We start from the raw sequence: 18,763 nt of genomic DNA on the forward strand, positions 1-18,763 counted from the left end.
TAATGTTATTCGGGTAGGTAGGCAGACCATAACGTGTGTGCACTTAGATTTTACGATCTCATTTCGTGGAGCACTTTTCTCCTAGCTGTCTATCTGGCACACCGTGCATAGTGTAAGATATCATACTAATGGCCGCGCTCACTGAGGAAGTATTGGTCTCTGTAAATGTGACGGTGTTGTCATGCTACCTCACGTCAGTCATCTTACTCAATGTCACACACATTTAGTTGTTTTCCCACAGTGTCACACTCTCCAGTGTCACCCTGTGTGTCCTCCCCCCTCTTCCCACCCCCCTCCCCTACATTGCTCCCATACCCATGCCACAATAGATGCGTCATAAATGGCACCTTATTCCCTATTTAGTGCACTACTTTTTAAAGGGCCCATGGGCCCTGGTTAGAAGTAGTGCACTATATAGGGAATAGGGTGACATTTGGACTGCAGACAAAGTGTCACAGCTGTGGATGCATGACCACAGTATTTATAGATGGGCCAAAGGTAACATCATTGTGCAGTTAATCCCTCCTGTTAAGTCCTGAAGCCCCGGGGTATCTACCCCCACTAGGATATTGGCATTTGGCCTTTGCTCATTTTTGGGACTTGTTTTAGATACCTTAGTGTGGTTTTTCTACATTCATAACCTATTATGTGATAATATGACAAAAATATCACATTCTGGTGTTATAAGCACAGACCAAGGTTTTGTGTTAATTTTTTTACCTATTTATTTGTGTATTTAATGCCAATAAAATGTAAATATTCAAACCACAATGCAAACAACTGAACGCAATGGCATAAACATGAATTGATAGTGCTATACCATAGAACTGGTTAGGTACATGTCAGTGGAGGCATGTGGCAGGATGGGCTCATTGTATTGGGTGGAATGGAATCATTTGAACAGTATCAAACACATCAAACATATGGAAACCTCGTTGACTCCTTTCCATTGATTCCATTCCACTGCAATTAGCCTGTCCTCCTGTAGCTCCTCACATCAGCCTCCCCTGGTAAGTGTAAATGCATATCATAAACTCATTGGATTTTTTTACTGATAAAATTTACATCATGCTTCCAGCCAGCTATGAAATTATACCTGAAACACACACTGTATAAAACAAACCATTTCCAAATTATATCTATCCTTCCACCGCATCCCCAAACGAAATATACTCCAGTACAACCTTGGTTCTCCTTGGTTCTCTGTACTCTCATATAGAGGGGCTGAAGAGGTTTAGGGGACCCAGGTTCCTCCCATCATCTGTGTCACACGGGTTATAGAAGGGGATCAGTGGAACGAACACCGTTTCCATGGAGAATGTGTACAGTGGCGTCATGGTAACAGCGTTATAGAACGCTACTTCCTCCTTCTCACAGTCTAAGAACACTCCGATCCGGACGGGCCTGATGGACACCGGGACCTTGGTGGGTTTGGGGTCTGTACAGGCCAAGATGGCCCCTCCCTTCAGGGATAGGGTCCAGAGACCGCTACTGGTCCCACTGGAGTCCATCTCCCCCCTGTGGACGTCCTCCCTGGCCACACCCAGCCGCCACGCTGTCTTGCGGCCCACCTCCACCTCCCAGTAATGGCGTCCGGTGATGAAGCCTTCTCGGCCCATGACACTGTAATAGTAGTGGAAGCAGCGGGGGTTGGGTGGCTGCTCCTCCTCCGAGGCCTTGAGGATAACTTTGTCCTCCTCGAACCACACAGAAGTGCAGCTGGGGGAGAGGGTGAGGAGGGGGTGGGCTGTCTCTGGGTCAAAGGTCACTTCAGCGATATCTGGGAGGGGGAGGGGGGGCTCAGGTGAGTTGTTGTAATCTAGAATTGTCTAATGGTATGTTGTATGTGTAAGTGGATCCCTTAAAGTAGGAATGTAAAAAAACATATACTGGCACATTAGCACTACGTCACTAGAAGGCGTAATCTCTTAAATTCAGCATTATACACATTGTATAACAAACAATACTATAACAATTCTAATGTCACAGAATGATACGATGTGCATTACTTGGGTACAGGCAGCTCTTCATGTGTTTCCATATCCTGTACTGGATGGGCCCCACAAAGTGTGCTGATCGCACCTCCACATCCACCTGCGGAGGGGGTATGAAAGCCACCTGGGACCTGCGGGGGGATGAGAGAGGGAGAGGTGCAGGGGAAGAGGAGTGCAAAGATGGGTGAGAAACGGACCCGAAAAGAATGTGAAAGGAAAGGATTGGGAAATGAGTGAGAAAGAGAGGGTAGAGAGAGTGAAGAAAGAAAGTGGGATGCCAAAGAGAGGATACAGAGAGAGAGAGAGAGGGAGAGAGTGGAGAGAAGAAAAAAGGGATGCCAAAGAGAGGATACAGAGAGAGAGAGAGAGAGAGAGATTGAGAGAAAGAGAAAGAGACAATGAGATGCCAAATATGCAAGATGAGAGATTATGGCCGATCAGGAGAAGGGAGTGATTTGTGACACGAGAAATAGATGGAGTCATAATCAGTTAAATAATGAAATATAAACACTTGCCTTTTCAAGAGGTCTTGAATCTCCTTCAGAGAGAAAAAAGGAGTGGTCATTACAGTAGTGAAAGACTTAAAGCACTCAAAACAACATAGCACATAACAGTGTATTTGTTCCACTGATAAAGGTGCCCAATAAAAATGTATATTCAATTTGTTTTCCATCAGAAAACAAATCAAAATTGTGCCCTCGTGAACTCAGTATGCAGTTGATATTCTTTCTCAATCATTGTTTGGTGCCAAACCTCAGCTAGTCCTCCAGGACTGCACTCTGTGTTGCTTTTTGTCCACCAACCTTTTAATGAGAAATTGATTTAGACCTGCAAAAGCAGGCAAGTAGACTCTTTAGCCAATGATTGATCAAATTAGTGCCAGAAGAGAAGGCAATAAGCTAACACGGTGGTCCTTGAGGACTGCAATGTCAGCGTAGGCTAGCTGTTGTGGAAGCTGAAAGCAGCAACCAGTAGATTCTGTGGAGGTACTCCAAGCTTCTCATTCCCCTGACTCTCCCCAAATCACTCCCTCCCTCCTGCCATTCATCACATTCTCTGTAACACTTTGCTCTCCGACCTTTCATCATAAGACCTGGATGACGGTGTCGTAATAATGACATAAAAGATGTCATAAAATGTTATGACAGTTTGTCTCATCTTATGATCATTGATGGTGGCCAACTCTCCTCATGGAGAGCTACTGCAGTGTGCAGGCTTTAGTTCCAGCCCTGCACTAGATTTACATGAACATTTTAGTAATTTAGCAGACGCTGTTATCCAGAGCGACTTATAGTTAGTGCATTCATCTAAAGATAGCTAGGAGGGACAACTACATATCACAGTCATAGTAAGTACATTCGTCCTCATTAAAGTAGCTTTCAGCAGTCAGAGGTAGTAAGAGGGAAAGTGAAGTGTTAGTTCCCAAAAAGCTATTTTTTGGGCATGAGGGGAGGTGTGAGGAGGGGTTGCAAGGGGGGTGCTGTGGTATGAAACCTTTGGTTAAACCTAAAAGTAACATAAATGCAAACTAATATACAAAACATTAAGAACATCTGCTATTTCCATGACATAGACTGACCAGATGAGTCCAGGTGAAAGCTATGTTCCCTTATTGATGTCACGTGTTAAATCCACTTCAATCAGTGTTGATGAAGGGGAGAAGACAGGTTAAAGAAGGATTTTTAAGCCTTGAGACAATTGAGACATGGACATGGTGTTCTTAATGTTTTGTACACTCAGTGTATATACAGTAGAACACATTTGTTCATGTTGTACCAACTAGATTTTTCATTCTGGAATTACCTATCCAAATTTTGTCAATTGGGTTATAAGCAAATTAAATACATTTCCTGTTAATCAAGATATTACGTTTGTTCCATAACATGAAATAATGACTCCAAACACTTTCTTTAAATAATATTTCCACATTAACTGGTTACGATATTGTAACCAAATGGTGACCATCTCATCAATAAAAGCCTTTCCATGCACTTTAGTATCACAGTTCTTAAGCAGATAGCATTTAAGATCCAGTCCTGGCAGTGAACATATAATCATTAAAAAAACAGAACACATTACCAGGAATGACATTCACTCTCAAGGGTGGCCAAAAATAACAAACAGAAAGCCACGCCCCCAATAGGCCATGCCTACAACAATTCTGATAGGCTACCACTGCTACATTGCTCTCACCACTATGCAACATTGATGCCCATGAGGTGTTGAAAGCAATTTAGAAGCTTTCATTCAATTTAAAAAATCACATTTAACTATCAAATTCGTTATTTGATTTCAGGCAAATTGAATAGAATAGGTTGAACTAACCAAATATTAATTTTGGATCATACCATTTAGAAAAAGCACTTCAGATAAACAACAGTGCCATCCCTCTTTTTACAGTGTATCGGTGCAGTGCTATAACAATAGCCTGAACACCCTAACTCACTCACTTTGAGCAGTTTGGGACTATCCTCCTCGGCCAGTTTGTTGTTTAGCGTGGCAATGCCTCTCTCCAGATCTCTTCCCTGCATGGCGATCTTCTTCTCTCTCTCCCTAAGCAGCTTCACCCTCTTCTCTTTCTCCTTCTTCAGTCGCTCCATGTCCATGGTCTCCTCTTCGTCCAGGAAGCGATGGAGGTTCTGGAACTCAGCTCGGACCTCCCGTTCCAGATTATCAAAACATCTCTGAGAGATAGATAGAGAGACAGACTTTACTATTTTGTGTAGTAGGTTTTTACTATGTTTTGTTACTATATAGTGGGTAGTAGAAGGATACTAGCCTGGTTGGGAGAGACAGATTTTTCAGCTTTAGCCAACACGCATCAATTACAGTTTGTTAATTTTAATGCTAAATATGTAAATACTACAAAATATGTATCATAATGTTGCTAGATAACATTTCTCACCACTATCAGTCAAATTGCTTTTAATATTACTGACACACTAATACATTCACAGATGATCATATTCAGGATTTAATGAAATAATAAAAATAATAAACCATGAAAAGTAAATGACAGTGGTAAATGATGTATTGGCAGCCAGTACTGTACCTCAACATCAATAGACCATATGTACGTCTCTCTTTCTGCCTCCCAGCACTCGTCTACCTCATGCTTTATTCTTTTAATAGCCTGGATCAGCTTCTCCTGTAACACACACAGACAAACATGAGGGGAGAGGAGAGAACGGAAAAACAGTCAGAGGAACAATGTCAAATAGTGACAGAATAGTGACTTAAGTTATTTAACTAAAGAGTAAGTTCGCATGCATGTATTTAGATAATCGTTTTTCCTATGAGTTTAGAAGTAATTTATTTCTTGAACATGATATTGTTGTGCCATTGAAAATGTACTTAAAAAATGTCCCATCGATACATCCTATTAGATTTTATGGGAGAGCCTTTCCCAAACATAACCTCTTTCATAATTAATTAAACTTTCTATTGCCTGACTTCCCTTTAGACATAAACCCAAGGGTAAAATGATACACTTTTGCAGCTTACCTTATGGTCAGGGAGAAGGCTTTTATTGTAGTTGTTGTTGGTGTCTTTTATGTGATTTTTGTACATTCCAATTTCTCCTAACGAGACGGGAAAGCAAACAAGGGACTCTTGGCAATGAAAAGAGGGAACTAAAGAGGTGTAATAAAAGAGAGGGAGAGAGTAAAGATGAGAGGGAGGGACAGTGACAGAGAATTGAAGGACAAGAGAAAATTATAAATTAGAGAGAACGAAAGAGATACACAGAGAGAAAGAAAGATACACAGAGAGAAAGAGAGATACACATAGAGAAAGAAAGATACACAGAGAGAAATAGAGACACACGGAGCGAAAGAAAGATACACAGAGAGAAATAGAGATACACAGAGCGAAAGAAAGATACACAGAGAGAAAGAGAGATACACAGAGCGAAAGAAAGATACACAGAGAGAAAGAGAGATACACAGAGCGAAAGAAAGATACACAGAGAGAAAGAGAGATACACAGAGCGAAAGAAAGATACACAGAGAGAAAGAGAGATACACAGAGAGAAAGAAAGATACACAGAGAGAAAGAAAGATACACAGAGAGAAAGAAAGATACACAGAGAGAAAGAGAGATACACAGAGAGAAAGAAAGATACACAGAGAGAAAGAGAGATACACAAAGAGCGAGACAGACAGACAGAGAGATGCACACAGAGAGAGAGAGAGACAGATAGACAGAGAGAGACACAGAGAGCGAGACAGATAGACAGAGAGAGACACAGATAGACAGAGAGAGATACAGAGAGAGAGAGACAGATAGACAGAGAGCAGATATGGAGAGAGAACCCAATAGGAAGAGGTACCCTCTCTGAGGTCATCAAAACAATTAGTATGAATAGAGAATGAGTGTCATACATACATCCAACCAGTCAGATGGAGATTTATCTAGAAACAATTAAACAGACAAGGGTCACCATCAAACACCATCCGACAGTAGCCTTCTCCCTCTCTCCACATGCAGCTTGGCTGAAGACTAGCGTCCATTAGCACTGAGGAGAAACATAGGAAGGGAGGGAGCCACAGCTGCTGGCCAGGATGGGCAGGCAGGCAGCAGCAATTTATGGCATTGCACGGTGGAGAAGATTCTATTTCTGTCTGCTGTTGTCATTCTGGAAACAAAAGAGGGAATCGGTCAGGGGATAGAATCAGGCAGTGGGTCGGGATGTAAGGGGTATCGTTTTTCATAGGGAGGGGTTTGCCTGGAAGGGATAGGAGAGAGAGGCTGTGTATTTATTTTGGTAGGCCTATGTTGGTTTAGTACTAACGTATCTAGGGTGTATGGAGAGGGCAGTATGACAACTGTAAACAATAAAATGTTGGTGTTAAAACTGAACATAAATATTGGTAGATGTAGGGCAAACTGAGGTCAGTTTCCATCTGTTCTTCCTTCTCTTCCTGACATAAAGAAAACAGAGTGGGGAGCACTGGTATAAAAGCAAGCAGTCAGCATTTTCTCTAGCAATATTCTCCCCCTCAGAGATAAACACACACACTGACACACACTGACACACACACACACACACACACACACACACACACACACACACACACACACACACACACACACACACACACACACACACACACACACACACACACACACACACACACACACACACGTAGGCATACACACACTCTTTCTCCTTGCCTTCCTCTCTCCCTCTAGCATTCTCCCATTCTAATAGACTCACACGCATGCACACATGCACACACACACAGCCTGGCTGGTTGGCTGTGTGTGTGTGCAGAGGTAGCATTTCTCATCTCTGGAATGTTCCTCATCTATAATTCATTGTCCTGGGTCCTGACGATGTGACTGCTGTGTGCTCTGCTGAAGTGAGCAAGCTGCACTTTCAGCGCCATAAACCAAACCACTGTAGTCTACTCCAGTACTGTGGGTGGACAGAATACAGAACACTAGCACAATGCATTATTATGAATACTACTCACATGCAGAGTGCACACACTGAACATGATTCACTTGTTGTAATATGCAACAGAATAATTCTCTATAGGAAATGCGGCTGCTTTTGTTTCCCATATATTTCTGTATTCAAGGTCATCTTGTTTGGGCCATAATCATTAGTTGATAAAGCCTATTGTTCATGGGTATGAATAGGTCTCACACTCCATAAAATCGCCTAGATCCCTCATTAACGTATATTATTTATGTGACCACTGCAGGGGTTAGATTATTTTCCTTCATTCTGGCTCTATGTCTGGCCCCGCCCACTGTTTTAAATGTCACTTCCAGAGCTTGAAAATGACTCCCAACTAGTGGTGAGGTGAGGTTTTAATGGGTGCAACTGTAGGGTTAGTGTGTAAGGTCATTTTTCTTCCCTTTTCCCCATCCTTTTCTCATCACCTTTGCATCATAAAGTGTCATGAATTCACACTCCAGTAGGCGGGAAATATAAGGGTTGAAAAGACAAATACATGAGAAATACACAATAGGGAGGTTGAGCCCAGTCTCACAATCCAGTACAGTACGTGGGGGTGTATGCACATTTCAGTTGGTTGCAATCCGCCAATACATATTTAAAAAAGAAGAATGTCGCGCACAAACACATACATACATACACAAAAAACGAAAGTAGACTCAATAATATAATGTAGGTAGGCCGTGAATGGCCTCACACACCAGTACAGTAGATGGCGGTATAAGCGAACTGCCAACCAAATCCTAATGAAGAAGAAGAACAGACGTAAACAATGAGTACGTCGCAGAGATTCATTCAAACGAGAGGTATGAAGTATTTTTCATATTAATTCAAGCTATTTAACTTTATAATGACATGGTTTCGTCTCCTTATTATCCTACTTTCAAGCGTTTTCAATTGCTATTCTTCTGCTTCCAGCTAAATGCTTAAAAAAACAACGACAATGCACTGGAAAGGCTAGCAGTAAACTAGCCAACAAGCTGCTGTTAACGTTATATAGCTAACATAACCACGACACTAACAATTTCCCTACCGGTATAGCAGGTCCACTGACGGTTCAACCACAGCGTCAGAAATGCCGATATGGAGGTGGACTACAAGCAGAACCACAAAAATCTCAAACGCAAATTGAAATTCATGGTTTATGTGAGTATTAATGTTTCATCCAATTGTCAATGACGTGCTATTATTATTATAACATCTATTAGCCAAGGAACTGTAATTTACAGAGTTGAACTGTTGTATTTCGCTACTTGTCTCCGTTTAGGAGTAGGAGTGTTTTCAGGAAGTGCTCAGAAGATCCCAGAAGAAGCTGCTCAAAGTGTCCAGAGATAAAAGGTGGGTGGGTGAATCTAGAAGTTTGTTTAGTTTGGACAGATGGGGTGTATTTATTTGTCACACTGTAGCAAAACCTTTTACTACGATGTGCTACTAATAAGTACACCCCTGTTTAATGTGTACACATACTGTACAAGCATGTTCAAAGTTAAAAATGGTCTTTCCTGGGCTTCTATTCTCTTCTCTTGCAGTTGTCTGTTGGACCGATTGTTACAGTAAGAGCGGGTGGACGAGGACTCCTCAGGTAGGTCTTAAGCACCAAGTCTCAATGTTTCATTCTCCACAATATCTGTTATTTTCTTAATAGCTCAACCAATACTGATTCGGAAGTTACCTGCCTTGCTGTGGAGTATTTTCAGTACGGATCATGTTAGTATGTTGATGTACAATGTCTGATTGTCATGTTGTGTTTCAGATTCTGATGCCGCAGCCTCTTCTGAGAACAATGAAGGAGAGGGCACCAGGGAGAGAGAGAGATGGAGGAAAGAAGTGAGCATGCAGCATGCCAGCAACTCAGACAATATTTCAGATTGCACTCTTTCTATTACTGTACTCTCTCCATCTTTGCCATTCTCTCTCACTGTCTCACTATTTAAGAACAGATATAGCCCTTGGTTCACCCCAGACTTGACTGCCCTTGACCATCACAAAAACATCCTGTGGTGTTCTGCATAAGCATCGAATAGCCCCCGCGATAAGCAACTTTTCAGGGAAGTCAGGAACCAATATACTCAGTCAGTTAGAAAAGCTAAGGCTAGCAGAAATTTGAATCCTGTAGCACAGGAAAGTCAGGAAAGGAAAGACACTGTAAAGTCCATGGAGAATAAGAGCACCTCCTCCCAGCTGCCCACTGCACTGAGGCTAGGAAACACTGTCACCACTGATAAATCTACGATAATCGTTACTTTCAATAAGCATTTTTCTACATCTGGCCATGCTTTTCACCTGGCTACCATTTCACCTGGCTTCCACCTACCCCGGCCAACAGCTCAGCACCCCCTGCAGCAACTTGCCCAAGCTTCTCCTTCACCCAAATTCAGACAGTTGATGTTCTGAAAGAGCTGCAATATCTGGATCCCTACAAATCAGCTGGGCTAGACAATCTGGTCCCTCTCTTTCTAAAATTATTCGCCAAAATTGTTACAACCCCTATAACTAGCATGTTCAACCTCTTGTATCATCTGAGATCCCCAAAGATTGTAAATCTGCCGCGGTCATCCCCCTCTTCAAAGGGGGAGACACTCTAGACCCAAACTGTTATAGACCTATATCCATCCTGCCCTGCCTTTCTAAGGTCTTCGAAAGCCAAGTTAAAAAACATCCCCGACCATTTCGAATCCCACCGTACCTTCTCCTCTGTGCAATCTGGTTTCAGAGCTGGTCATGGGTGTACCTCAGCCACGCTCAAAGTCCTAAACGATATCATAACCGCCATCGATAAAAGACAGTACTGTGCAGCCGTCTTCATTGACCTGGCCAAGGCTTTCTACTCTGTCAATCACCTCATTCTTAGCGGAAGACTCAATAGCCTTTGTTTCTCAAATGACTGCCTCGCCTGGTTCACCAACTACTTCTCAGATAGAGTTCAGTGTGTCAAATCGGAGGGCCTGTTGTCCGGATCTCTAGCAGTCTATGGGGGTGCCACAGGGTTAAATTCTCGGGCTTTTCTCTGTATATATCAATGATGTCGCTCTCGCTGCTGGTGGTTCTCTGATCCACCTCTATGCAGACGACACCATTCTGTATACCCTTCTTTGGACACTGTGTTAACAAATCTCCAAACGAACTTCAATGCCATAGAACACTCCTTCCGTGGCCTCCAACTGCTTTTAAATGCTAGTAAAACTAAATGCATGCTCTTTAACCGATTGTTGCCTGCACCCGCCCGCCTATCTAGCATCACTACTCTGGACGGTGCTGACTTAGAATATGTGGACAACTACAAATACCTGAGCGTCTGGCTAGACTGTAAACTCTCCTTCCAGACTCACATTAAGCATCTCCAATCCAAAATTAAATCTAGAATTGGCTTCCTATTTCGCAACAAGCCTCCTTCACTCATGCTGCCAAACATACCCTCGTAAAACTGACTATCCTACCGATCCTTGACTTCGGCGATGTCATTTACAAAATAGTCTCCAACACTCTCCTCAGACTACATCCAGTTGCTATCACAGTGCCATCCGTTTTGTCACCAAAGCCCCATATCCTACCCACCACTGCGACCTGTATGCTCTCGTTGGCTGGCCCTCACTACATATTCGTTGTCAAACCCACTTGCTCCAGGTCATCTATAAGTCTTTGCTAGGTAAAGCCCCACCTTATCTCAGCTCACTGGTCACCATAGCAGCACCCACTCGTAGCACGCTCCAGCAGGTATATTTCACTGGTCATCCCCAAAGCCAACACTTACTTTGGCCACCTTTCCTTCCAGTTCTCTGCTGCCAATGACTGGAACGAATTACAAAAATCACTGAAGCTGGAGTTTTATATCTCCCCCTCTAATTTTAAGCATCAGCTGTCAGAGCAGCTTACCGATCACTGCACCTGTACACAAACAATCTGTAAATAGCACACCCAACTACCTCATCCCCATATTGTTATTTATCCTCTTGCTCTTTTGCACACCAGTATTTCTACTTGCACATCATCATCTGCACATCTATCACTCCAGTGTTAATGCTAAATTGGAATTATTTTGCCTCTTTGGCTTATTTATTGCCTTACCTCTTTACTCTTCAACATTTGCACACACTGTACATAGATTTTTCTATTGTGTTATTGACTGTATGTTTGTTTATCCCATGTGTAACTTTGTGTTGTTTGTGTCGCACTGCTTTGCTTTATCTTGGTCAGGTCGCAGTTGTAAATGAGAACTTGTTCTCAACTGGCCTGGTTAAATAAAGGTGAAATAAATAAAAATAGATTTATTCAACTGTCTCTCTTGTGAACTCTCTCGGGAGAAGTAGCCCTGGCCTAGGCCTTCCTTCATCCTCCCATCTCTCTCTCCTCTCTCGTTCTGGAGTGAACCCTCTCGGGAGAAGTAGCCCTGGCGTAGGCCTTCCTTCATCCTCCCATCTCTCTCTCCTCTCTCGTTCTGGAGTGAACTCTCTCCAGTCGTCCGCCAGTACCCCCTACCTCAACACAGTGAGTTATAATCGCCTTCCCCTCACTGAATCTATACAATCAATAACTATAACATCATTGATTGTTGCCATTATCGTTTTCTCATTACCGAAGATAATCACTGTTTTGATTTGGGGCATTATTAATATTGTTTTATTATATGTTTACTGTATCTTTTGCTGTCTATCATGTTTTATTTTTCGGGGCTGTACCTACAGTGTGTGTGTGTGTGTGTATGTTTGTTTTGGAAATTGTCACTGTGTGTGTGTGTGTGTGGTGGGAAGTTGCCCTTCCCACCAGAGTATTTGCCTCCACCTGCTGAGAGAAGGAAGAAAGAGAGAAAGACAAAGGCGCCCAAACACAAGAAAGAGACATCGGGGAAGGTGAGAGGGGAGGAGGAGGAGATCACAGATGAGGGAACAGACATGTGGCACGTAGGCTATTGAGTTAGGGTCTAGAAGAGGGTGTTTCTACAGTATAACTGCACTACATATGACAGGTTAGGTGCAGGCCTACAGTAGGCTATAGGAAGGTCCATAACATTATGGCATCATCAATGAAGTAATGTACTGCCATAATATCCTGGACTCTTTTCATTTCTAATTCCTGACCATTCATTTAAAGGGTAATTCTTCCTCAGTAGATGAACTACATCCCAGATGGAACCCTATTCTTGCCCCACAGAGCTCTGGTCAAAACTAGTGCACTATAAAGGAAATAGGGTGCAATTTGGGACTCAGTCCAAGTCATCAACCCCTCTCTTTCTCCATTGCATCTCTCATTCCATCTTCCTTTTACCTCCCTCCGCTTAGGTGGTGGCCCCTTTAGCAGCCAACAACCCAACGGGCCCGACTGCCCCTCCAACATCAAGCGCCTCGTTCAACTGGGTGCCCAGGCAGATGCTGAGTGGAGACGCGGCGGAGGAGGAGGGAGAGAGTGACGGAGACTCAGACAGTGGAGACAACGACAGGGGGGAAGGAGAAGAGGCTGACCTTGTCATCGATATCCCCAACAAGTGAAGTGTGTGTGTGTGTGTGTGTGTGTGTGTGTGTGTGTGTGTGTGTGTGTGTGTGTGTGTGTGTGTGTGTAAAGGATTGTTTGAAAGAGTGTGTAAGACCATAATGTGACTCTGTGGATTCAACCCCTCCCACTGTCAAATGCTTAGCCAAGCTCCCCCCAGTGGACCTTCAGGTTACTGCAACAATATCTCTCTAAGCAATGTGACCTGTCATAATAATGTTACTAATTGACTCCTTTAATGTAATTTTACTGCCTTCTACTGTTATACAAGTCATGGAAGAAATGGTATTGAAGGCATGGACAGCTACAGGACTGCATACATGTAGCACCTACCTTTTTATAGGAAACTGTCAAATAATGCATTTTCTGTTGGAGATAATGGAGATGTTATGTTTTCTACCAATGACTTTTCAAAATTTAATTGCATTAAATTAGTAACATTTCAGATAACTGTGAAAGTTGTTGCTGAAAACCTAATGGACTGGTAGTATAGTGTAGTATGTGCTGCACAGACATGCAGTACTGCGCTTTTACTCAAAACAAATGTTTCTATTGGCTGTGCCTGGAGACAAAAGCCTTTTATGCTGTGTTCATAACCAAATGGGAAGGTGGTTTTTACCACTTACAACTGGGAAAAATCCACTTGAACGCCCCTTCAACTCGTAAAATCTAGTAGGAAACTCGTCTATCATCCCTGAGCTCTGACTTCTCGCACATTCTGACGTCACCTACTAAGGAAATTACCTCGATAACAGCATTTTCGGCAGTTAAATGTAATTTGTTTACAAGCATTATAACTACTTTTAGTTTATGGTTGACACAGATTGTTGGCCATTAGCCAGTCAGCGTTTCTCAACGAGTTGAGAATGCATCCAACTGTTATTTACGACTTGACAACTGGTAATTAGTACCTTCCCACTTGGTTATGAACGCAGCATAAAGCCCAACCCAAAACTATCACACCCAAATGCCATGCAGCTGTTAGTATGGAATGCATCCAAACAACCTAAAGCTACAAACAAAGGATGTAATGAGGAAATAATGAGTGTCTTTGCTACAGACTAATAACTGTGTCTGTGAATATAATAAGGAACAGTGTGACACTGTCGGAAAACTAATTATGCACTGATAAAGATTTTTCTTGGTGGAAATTACACATGTCAAACTATTAGCCTAATCTCCCTCAGATGTGCATTGATGTGTAGCCTATCCCATAAAAGGAATTCTCCTACCAGACAGTTCTGACTGTCAGGCCCAAGGGTGCACTGAAGACTCCATGTGATCCCAGTCATAACACGTAGCAGGACAAACCTGGTTTGTGACCCCCTATGTCAGAGGTCACATAGGTGAAGAGCTTAATTATTATGCTCTCGTCTTTCCTCTCTTGTCATCTCACAGAGATTGCAATGGGTTGAATTGGATGACTCCTATCAATTTACACATTTCCCTCAGCTTTACTAAACCAAGTGGCCGCTGAAACACAAAATCTAAAATAATTTTGTCTTTATAGCTGAGAAAATGTAATTCAGTCAATAGAATCTATTTTGGAACCTTGGTGGTGGATAGAGCTACTGTGTGATATTCAACACTAGGCCACTGCTGTAAGATATACTGCTGTGGTTTCACTGTGCACTCGGCTAAAATAAAGTCAACACTTAATTTTTTTTATTTTACCCCCTTTTCTCCCCAATTTTCGTGGTATCCAATTGCTAGTAATTACTATCTTATCTCATCGCTACAACTCCCGTACGGGCTCGGGAGAGACGAAGGTCGAAAGCCATGCGTCCTCCGAATCACAACCCAACCCACTGCTTCTTATTAACACAGCGCGCCTCCAACCCGGAAGCCAGCCACACCAATGTGTCGGAGGAAACACCATGCACCTGGCTCCCTTGGTTAGCGCGCACTGCGTCCGGCCCGCCACAGGAGTCGCTGGTGCGCGATGAGACAAGGATATCCCTACTGGCCAAACCCTCCCTAACCCGGACGATGCTAGGCCAATTGTGCGTTGCCCCACGGACCTCCCGGTCGCGACAGAGCCTGGGCTTGAACCAAGAGTCTAGGGGCGCATCTAGCGCTGCGATGGAGTGCCCTAGACCACTGCGCCACCCGGGAGGCCCAAGTCAGCACTTTCTAAGAGGTGTGTGTTTTACCAGAGAAAATGAACCATTAAGCTGTCAATCAGACAGCCAAACCTTGTTTGGGAATGGAGACTTACAGGTAATAGGAACTGGTTACTGGGTGTGGGTCTGCTGTGTACCTAACAGTAATGAGAGGTAAAGGTGTAACCAAAAAAGAGCTATGAAAGAGAGAGGAAGGAGGGAGGGAGAGCCAGGTAGAGGTGTAGCTAGAGGGAGAATGTGTGTGTGAGGGAGGGAGGGAAGGAGAGTGAGCTTGTCAATGAGGGAGAGAGAAGCAAAGTGTAAGCAAGACTGTGCCCAGACACATACAGACAGCACAGCACACACAGTCCAAGGAGAAAGACATGGGTGGAGACGCTGATGGGGTGGAAGAGAAAAAATAAGGGCGAGATTGAGAAAGGGATAGAAGAACGACATACCAGAGATTCCCTGGCTGTCAACCCTAGCTATCGGCCATTATCCTTTCCCATCTGCGTAGATACAGCACAAACCTCTGGATTATTTACCAGCCTCTCTCTCTCTGTGAGTGTGTGGGTTTGTTGAGCTCACCATGCTGCTGCTGCGGTGGTGTCCTGCTGGTGTCCGTGTCAGTACTGCAGGCTGGATCTTGCTGGGGCTGACTCTTGAGCTGTTTCTACCAGTCACGGCACTATCAGAACCAGACCCAGGCTTCTCCCTCTGCAGACAGAGCTTCTACAGACAGACCCCCCCCCTGGGCCTCTCTGTAGGTGGGGGGCCCCTCCTGACACCCCTCTGTCACAGGCTGCCAGGGGGACAGTCGTTCGCCACGCTCTACCACCCGACCTGTGACGCAGCTGTTTACTCTGCCTTTCATCTCAGCCAAGGATGGGGGGTGAGAGGAGGAAAGGAGGAGGGGGTAAGGGAGCATTCTTTTATTTCTATTATGTGGAAACAGTGGAATCATTGTCATGCATGGACTGCGTAAGCACTACCTTGTACAGTTTAGTGTACATTCTCAACACAATCACACAAGTTATAGCGGACATGATCAAACCAACAGTATACCACTCTTTTCCTCCAGCTGTAGTACAATCATGTTTTTGTGATATGAAACTTGTTCAAGTGAAAGGAAACTCTCGTCCTGTAGAGGCAGTCAACTTACTGTTGATATCAACATTCCATGCAAACCTGGCCTTGTTAAAACAAGTCAGAGTGAACAGAAAGATGAATGTGAACAACAGTTTGATATTTGACTCAGATGTCTGTCAGGAGACAAGCTCCCTAACACTCACAAAACTAGAATGGTCTGCATGGCATATTATTTCTGCCATGACACCTGAGTAAAAGACGTCCTCCTCTATCCTACTCTACATTGACACTAAATGTACTGTAATGTACAGTAAGCTTTACCCAAATAAGGGCCAAACATTCATTTATCATGATGTTAATACTAATTGCATTAGTGATTCAATATATGCACTTTGACTAATGATTCCTAACCTATCTCATAGACAGAGAAGGAGGAAGAGGATGCCAGAAGGGAGGAGAAAGAGGACGAAGGGTCCCAGGTGATGACCCCAGCCCTGCTCCTAGGGAATGTGGCGGGGGGTAATCCCCAAGCTCATTCTGACTCTCCCCTCCACCAGTGGGGCTCCCTGGCCACAGAGCTGATCCAGAGCAGCGTCCTGCCCCAGTGTGGCTCCACAGGGGGCCAGCTCTACGTCCTGACAGGGGCCACAGGGCTCAGGCTGGGGCCCGGGATGGAGGAGGGTGGGGATGGGGGGTGTGAGGCTGGGGTGCAATGGTCTGCAGTGTGCTGTGCTGGCCCAGAGGGACAGAGTGGGTTCAGTGTGGGGGTAGTGAGAGAGACAGGGGGAGGGGAGAGGGTGGTGAGTGTTAAGGAGCTGGAACACATGATTGGAGTGACAGATCTATTTTCAGAGGGTTGCGGGGAAGCAAATGGGGAAACGGAGGAAGGCATAGTGACACTGCTCAGTGATGCGATGGTCGGAGTCGTAGAAAAGCAAAGAGCGGTCGCAAGGCCAGACGCCATTGAGGAAACGCTAGATGATACTAGTGACCAAAGCATAGAGGCACTACCTGCCGACACAGAACCTCTCATCACTCCTTCAGTGGACAACGAGACACTGGCCTCTGAGTCGGACAAAGAGTCGTCCAGCAACCCTCTGGTGTATATCATCACCTCCTCTGTCTCCCTGCTCATGGCCCCTCTACGCCCTGTAGTCTCCACCCTCATTGGGATCCCTGGACAGGTGATTACTGATGGAATGCAATACTGTGATTGAATTGAATTGAATTTATTTTGGGTAACAGACATATTAAACAAAATGTACAAGGAGGATATCACTTGAAAGTATTAATTAAAACGCTCGTTTCCAAAGTGGTCCTCGATGGTAAAAACAATAACACATGATGGTTCCATATCCTTTTATATTTCTGATCACAAAAATAAGTTTCTGTTATAACAGACAATATCTTGTAACAGAACATATCTCCTCTCCTCGTCTAGGTGGCCTTTGTCCTACAGGAAGACCTGGGGGTCCTGTCTGCCCTGCCAGGCGACATCCTTTCTGTGTTCTACAACATGGCGTCTGACCTGGTGTCTGGGGTCGGCTCAGTCACAGGCCTGATACTTGGTGTGGGGGAGATGTGCTTCTCCACCCTGTACTGCATTACAGCCCCACTGGTGGGCTCACTGTTCACCAGCTGCCAGGATGGGGTCACAGGGGTGGGCACCCTGGCCTGGGATGGGGTGGGCATTTTCAGGGGGATCGTGGACAGTGCCTGGTGGGTGTCCAGGGTGGTCGGGGACCAGGCGTGGGAGCAGGGTGGGGGGTATGTGGGGTCGGTGGTGTCTGAGATGGGAGGGCAGGTGAAGGCAGTGGGTGGGGGAATGGGGAAGCTGGCGTGGAGGTGTGGGAATGGGGTGGGGAACGCGGTGAGGTTGGCAGGAGGGCTGGTAGTAGGGAGCGTGGAAACGGTTGTGGAGAATGTGATGGAGGCCTTTGGGCAGGACCAGAACTGTGGATGGTTTGGGTCTACAGAGATTGTTCATCAATAACATTGCAGATTTATTGCAAACCTTGAAAATTGTGTATCGTATTCTTATAAAGTATGTAAATATGCACCAGATAGCAAGAGAGAATTGATGGGTACACCGCAATGCCAAAGCCTCTAGCTAAGCTGTCTAACATAAACCCATAGTTAGGCACACAACACATTTTCATATTTTTTTGCTCCCTAAAGTAGATGACTTCTACTTCTACTACTTCTTAGTTGTTGTAAAGAAGCAGGATCCCAAAAGACTAAAGCTGAGATGAATGGTATATGTGTCAGAAAGTGAAGCAGGGTAGCCCCATGGCCATTTGATCAATTACAATATGGTATTATTTTGGGGAAACATGCTTTCACTGTGTGAGTTCAAATGGTAATAGGTGTTAGAATTGATGTTACTTTATGAACTATATGCTTGCTTGATTAAAAAAGGATAATTGATTGATCACACCCACTCAGACTAATGCAATTTTTTAATTTGTCTATCAATATAATTTGCCTTAAAGCTGGATCGTTTTAATTTGCACATTCATAACACTGCAATAATTGGTCTGAGTGAGACTCTGGACAAATGTCATTGTCAATTTGGAAAAGGCATTCTTACAGACCGCCTTGGTGTGGCGGAAATGAATCTGACCAAA

At 44.1% G+C, this 18,763-nt stretch overlaps 3 protein-coding genes across 10 annotated transcripts; 2 read left to right on the forward strand and 1 right to left on the reverse strand.

Annotated features, from left to right (window-relative positions):
- Nucleotides 1-310: 310 nt before the first annotated feature.
- LOC129838072 (zinc-binding protein A33-like) lies at nt 311-15,724 on the reverse strand. Of its 4 annotated transcripts, none has more exons than XM_055904757.1 (8): nt 15,636-15,724; nt 6,436-6,630; nt 5,499-5,626; nt 5,047-5,142; nt 4,445-4,678; nt 2,510-2,532; nt 2,010-2,125; nt 311-1,780 (listed from the first exon to the last, which is right to left on the reverse strand). In XM_055904757.1, exons 2-8 carry the CDS (start codon nt 6,503-6,505, stop codon nt 1,212-1,214), a joined length of 1,236 nt encoding a protein of 411 aa, XP_055760732.1. In that variant the 5' UTR covers nt 6,506-6,630; nt 15,636-15,724; the 3' UTR covers nt 311-1,211. The 4 variants fall into 4 exon arrangements, with proteins under 4 accessions (XP_055760732.1, XP_055760735.1, XP_055760734.1 ...); XM_055904760.1 differs by having other exon boundaries at nt 5,499-5,575; nt 6,381-6,630; XM_055904759.1 differs by having other exon boundaries at nt 6,381-6,630.
- LOC129838074 (uncharacterized) lies at nt 8,202-14,243 on the forward strand. Of its 5 annotated transcripts, none has more exons than XM_055904761.1 (8): nt 8,202-8,267; nt 8,503-8,607; nt 8,729-8,799; nt 8,991-9,043; nt 9,215-9,288; nt 11,766-11,946; nt 12,144-12,308; nt 12,738-14,242. In XM_055904761.1, coding segments are annotated over exons 2-8 (753 nt in total). In that variant the 5' UTR covers nt 8,202-8,267; nt 8,503-8,605; the 3' UTR covers nt 12,945-14,242. The 5 variants fall into 5 exon arrangements, with proteins under 5 accessions (XP_055760736.1, XP_055760740.1, XP_055760739.1 ...); XM_055904765.1 differs by having other exon boundaries at nt 11,844-11,946; nt 12,738-14,241; XM_055904764.1 differs by having other exon boundaries at nt 12,210-12,308; nt 12,738-14,237.
- LOC129838069 (endonuclease domain-containing 1 protein-like) lies at nt 15,329-18,576 on the forward strand. The gene is made up of 3 exons (XM_055904752.1): nt 15,329-15,963; nt 16,559-17,320; nt 17,578-18,576. Exons 1-3 carry the CDS (start codon nt 15,637-15,639, stop codon nt 18,127-18,129), a joined length of 1,641 nt encoding a protein of 546 aa, XP_055760727.1. The 5' UTR covers nt 15,329-15,636; the 3' UTR covers nt 18,130-18,576.
- Nucleotides 18,577-18,763: the final 187 nt, after the last annotated feature.

Source organism: Salvelinus fontinalis, chromosome 38, assembly GCF_029448725.1.
Source record: "Salvelinus fontinalis isolate EN_2023a chromosome 38, ASM2944872v1, whole genome shotgun sequence".
Classification (NCBI taxonomy): domain Eukaryota; kingdom Metazoa; phylum Chordata; class Actinopteri; order Salmoniformes; family Salmonidae; genus Salvelinus; species Salvelinus fontinalis.

Bases quoted from the DNA above. Each gene is read 5' to 3' on its own strand.
- LOC129838072 (XM_055904757.1), bottom strand. From the start codon at position 6,505: ATGGACGCTAGTCTTCAGCCAAGCTGCATGTGGAGAGAGGGAGAAGGC. The intron at 5,143-5,498 runs GTAAGCTGCAAA...TGTGTGTTACAG, and splicing joins GCCTTCTCCCTGACCATAAG to GAGAAGCTGATCCAGGCTAT. The intron at 2,126-2,509 runs GCAAGTGTTTAT...ATCCCCCCGCAG, and splicing joins ATTCAAGACCTCTTGAAAAG to GTCCCAGGTGGCTTTCATAC.
- LOC129838069 (XM_055904752.1), top strand. From the start codon at position 15,637: ATGCTGCTGCTGCGGTGGTGTCCTGCTGGTGTCCGTGTCAGTACTGCA. The intron at 15,964-16,558 runs GTAAGGGAGCAT...CCTATCTCATAG, and splicing joins GAGGAGGAAAGGAGGAGGGG to ACAGAGAAGGAGGAAGAGGA. The intron at 17,321-17,577 runs GTGATTACTGAT...CTCCTCGTCTAG, and splicing joins TCATTGGGATCCCTGGACAG to GTGGCCTTTGTCCTACAGGA.
- LOC129838074 (XM_055904761.1), top strand. The intron at 8,800-8,990 runs GTGGGTGGGTGA...CTTCTCTTGCAG, and splicing joins AAAGTGTCCAGAGATAAAAG to TTGTCTGTTGGACCGATTGT. The intron at 12,309-12,737 runs GTGAGAGGGGAG...CCCTCCGCTTAG, and splicing joins AGAAAGAGACATCGGGGAAG to GTGGTGGCCCCTTTAGCAGC.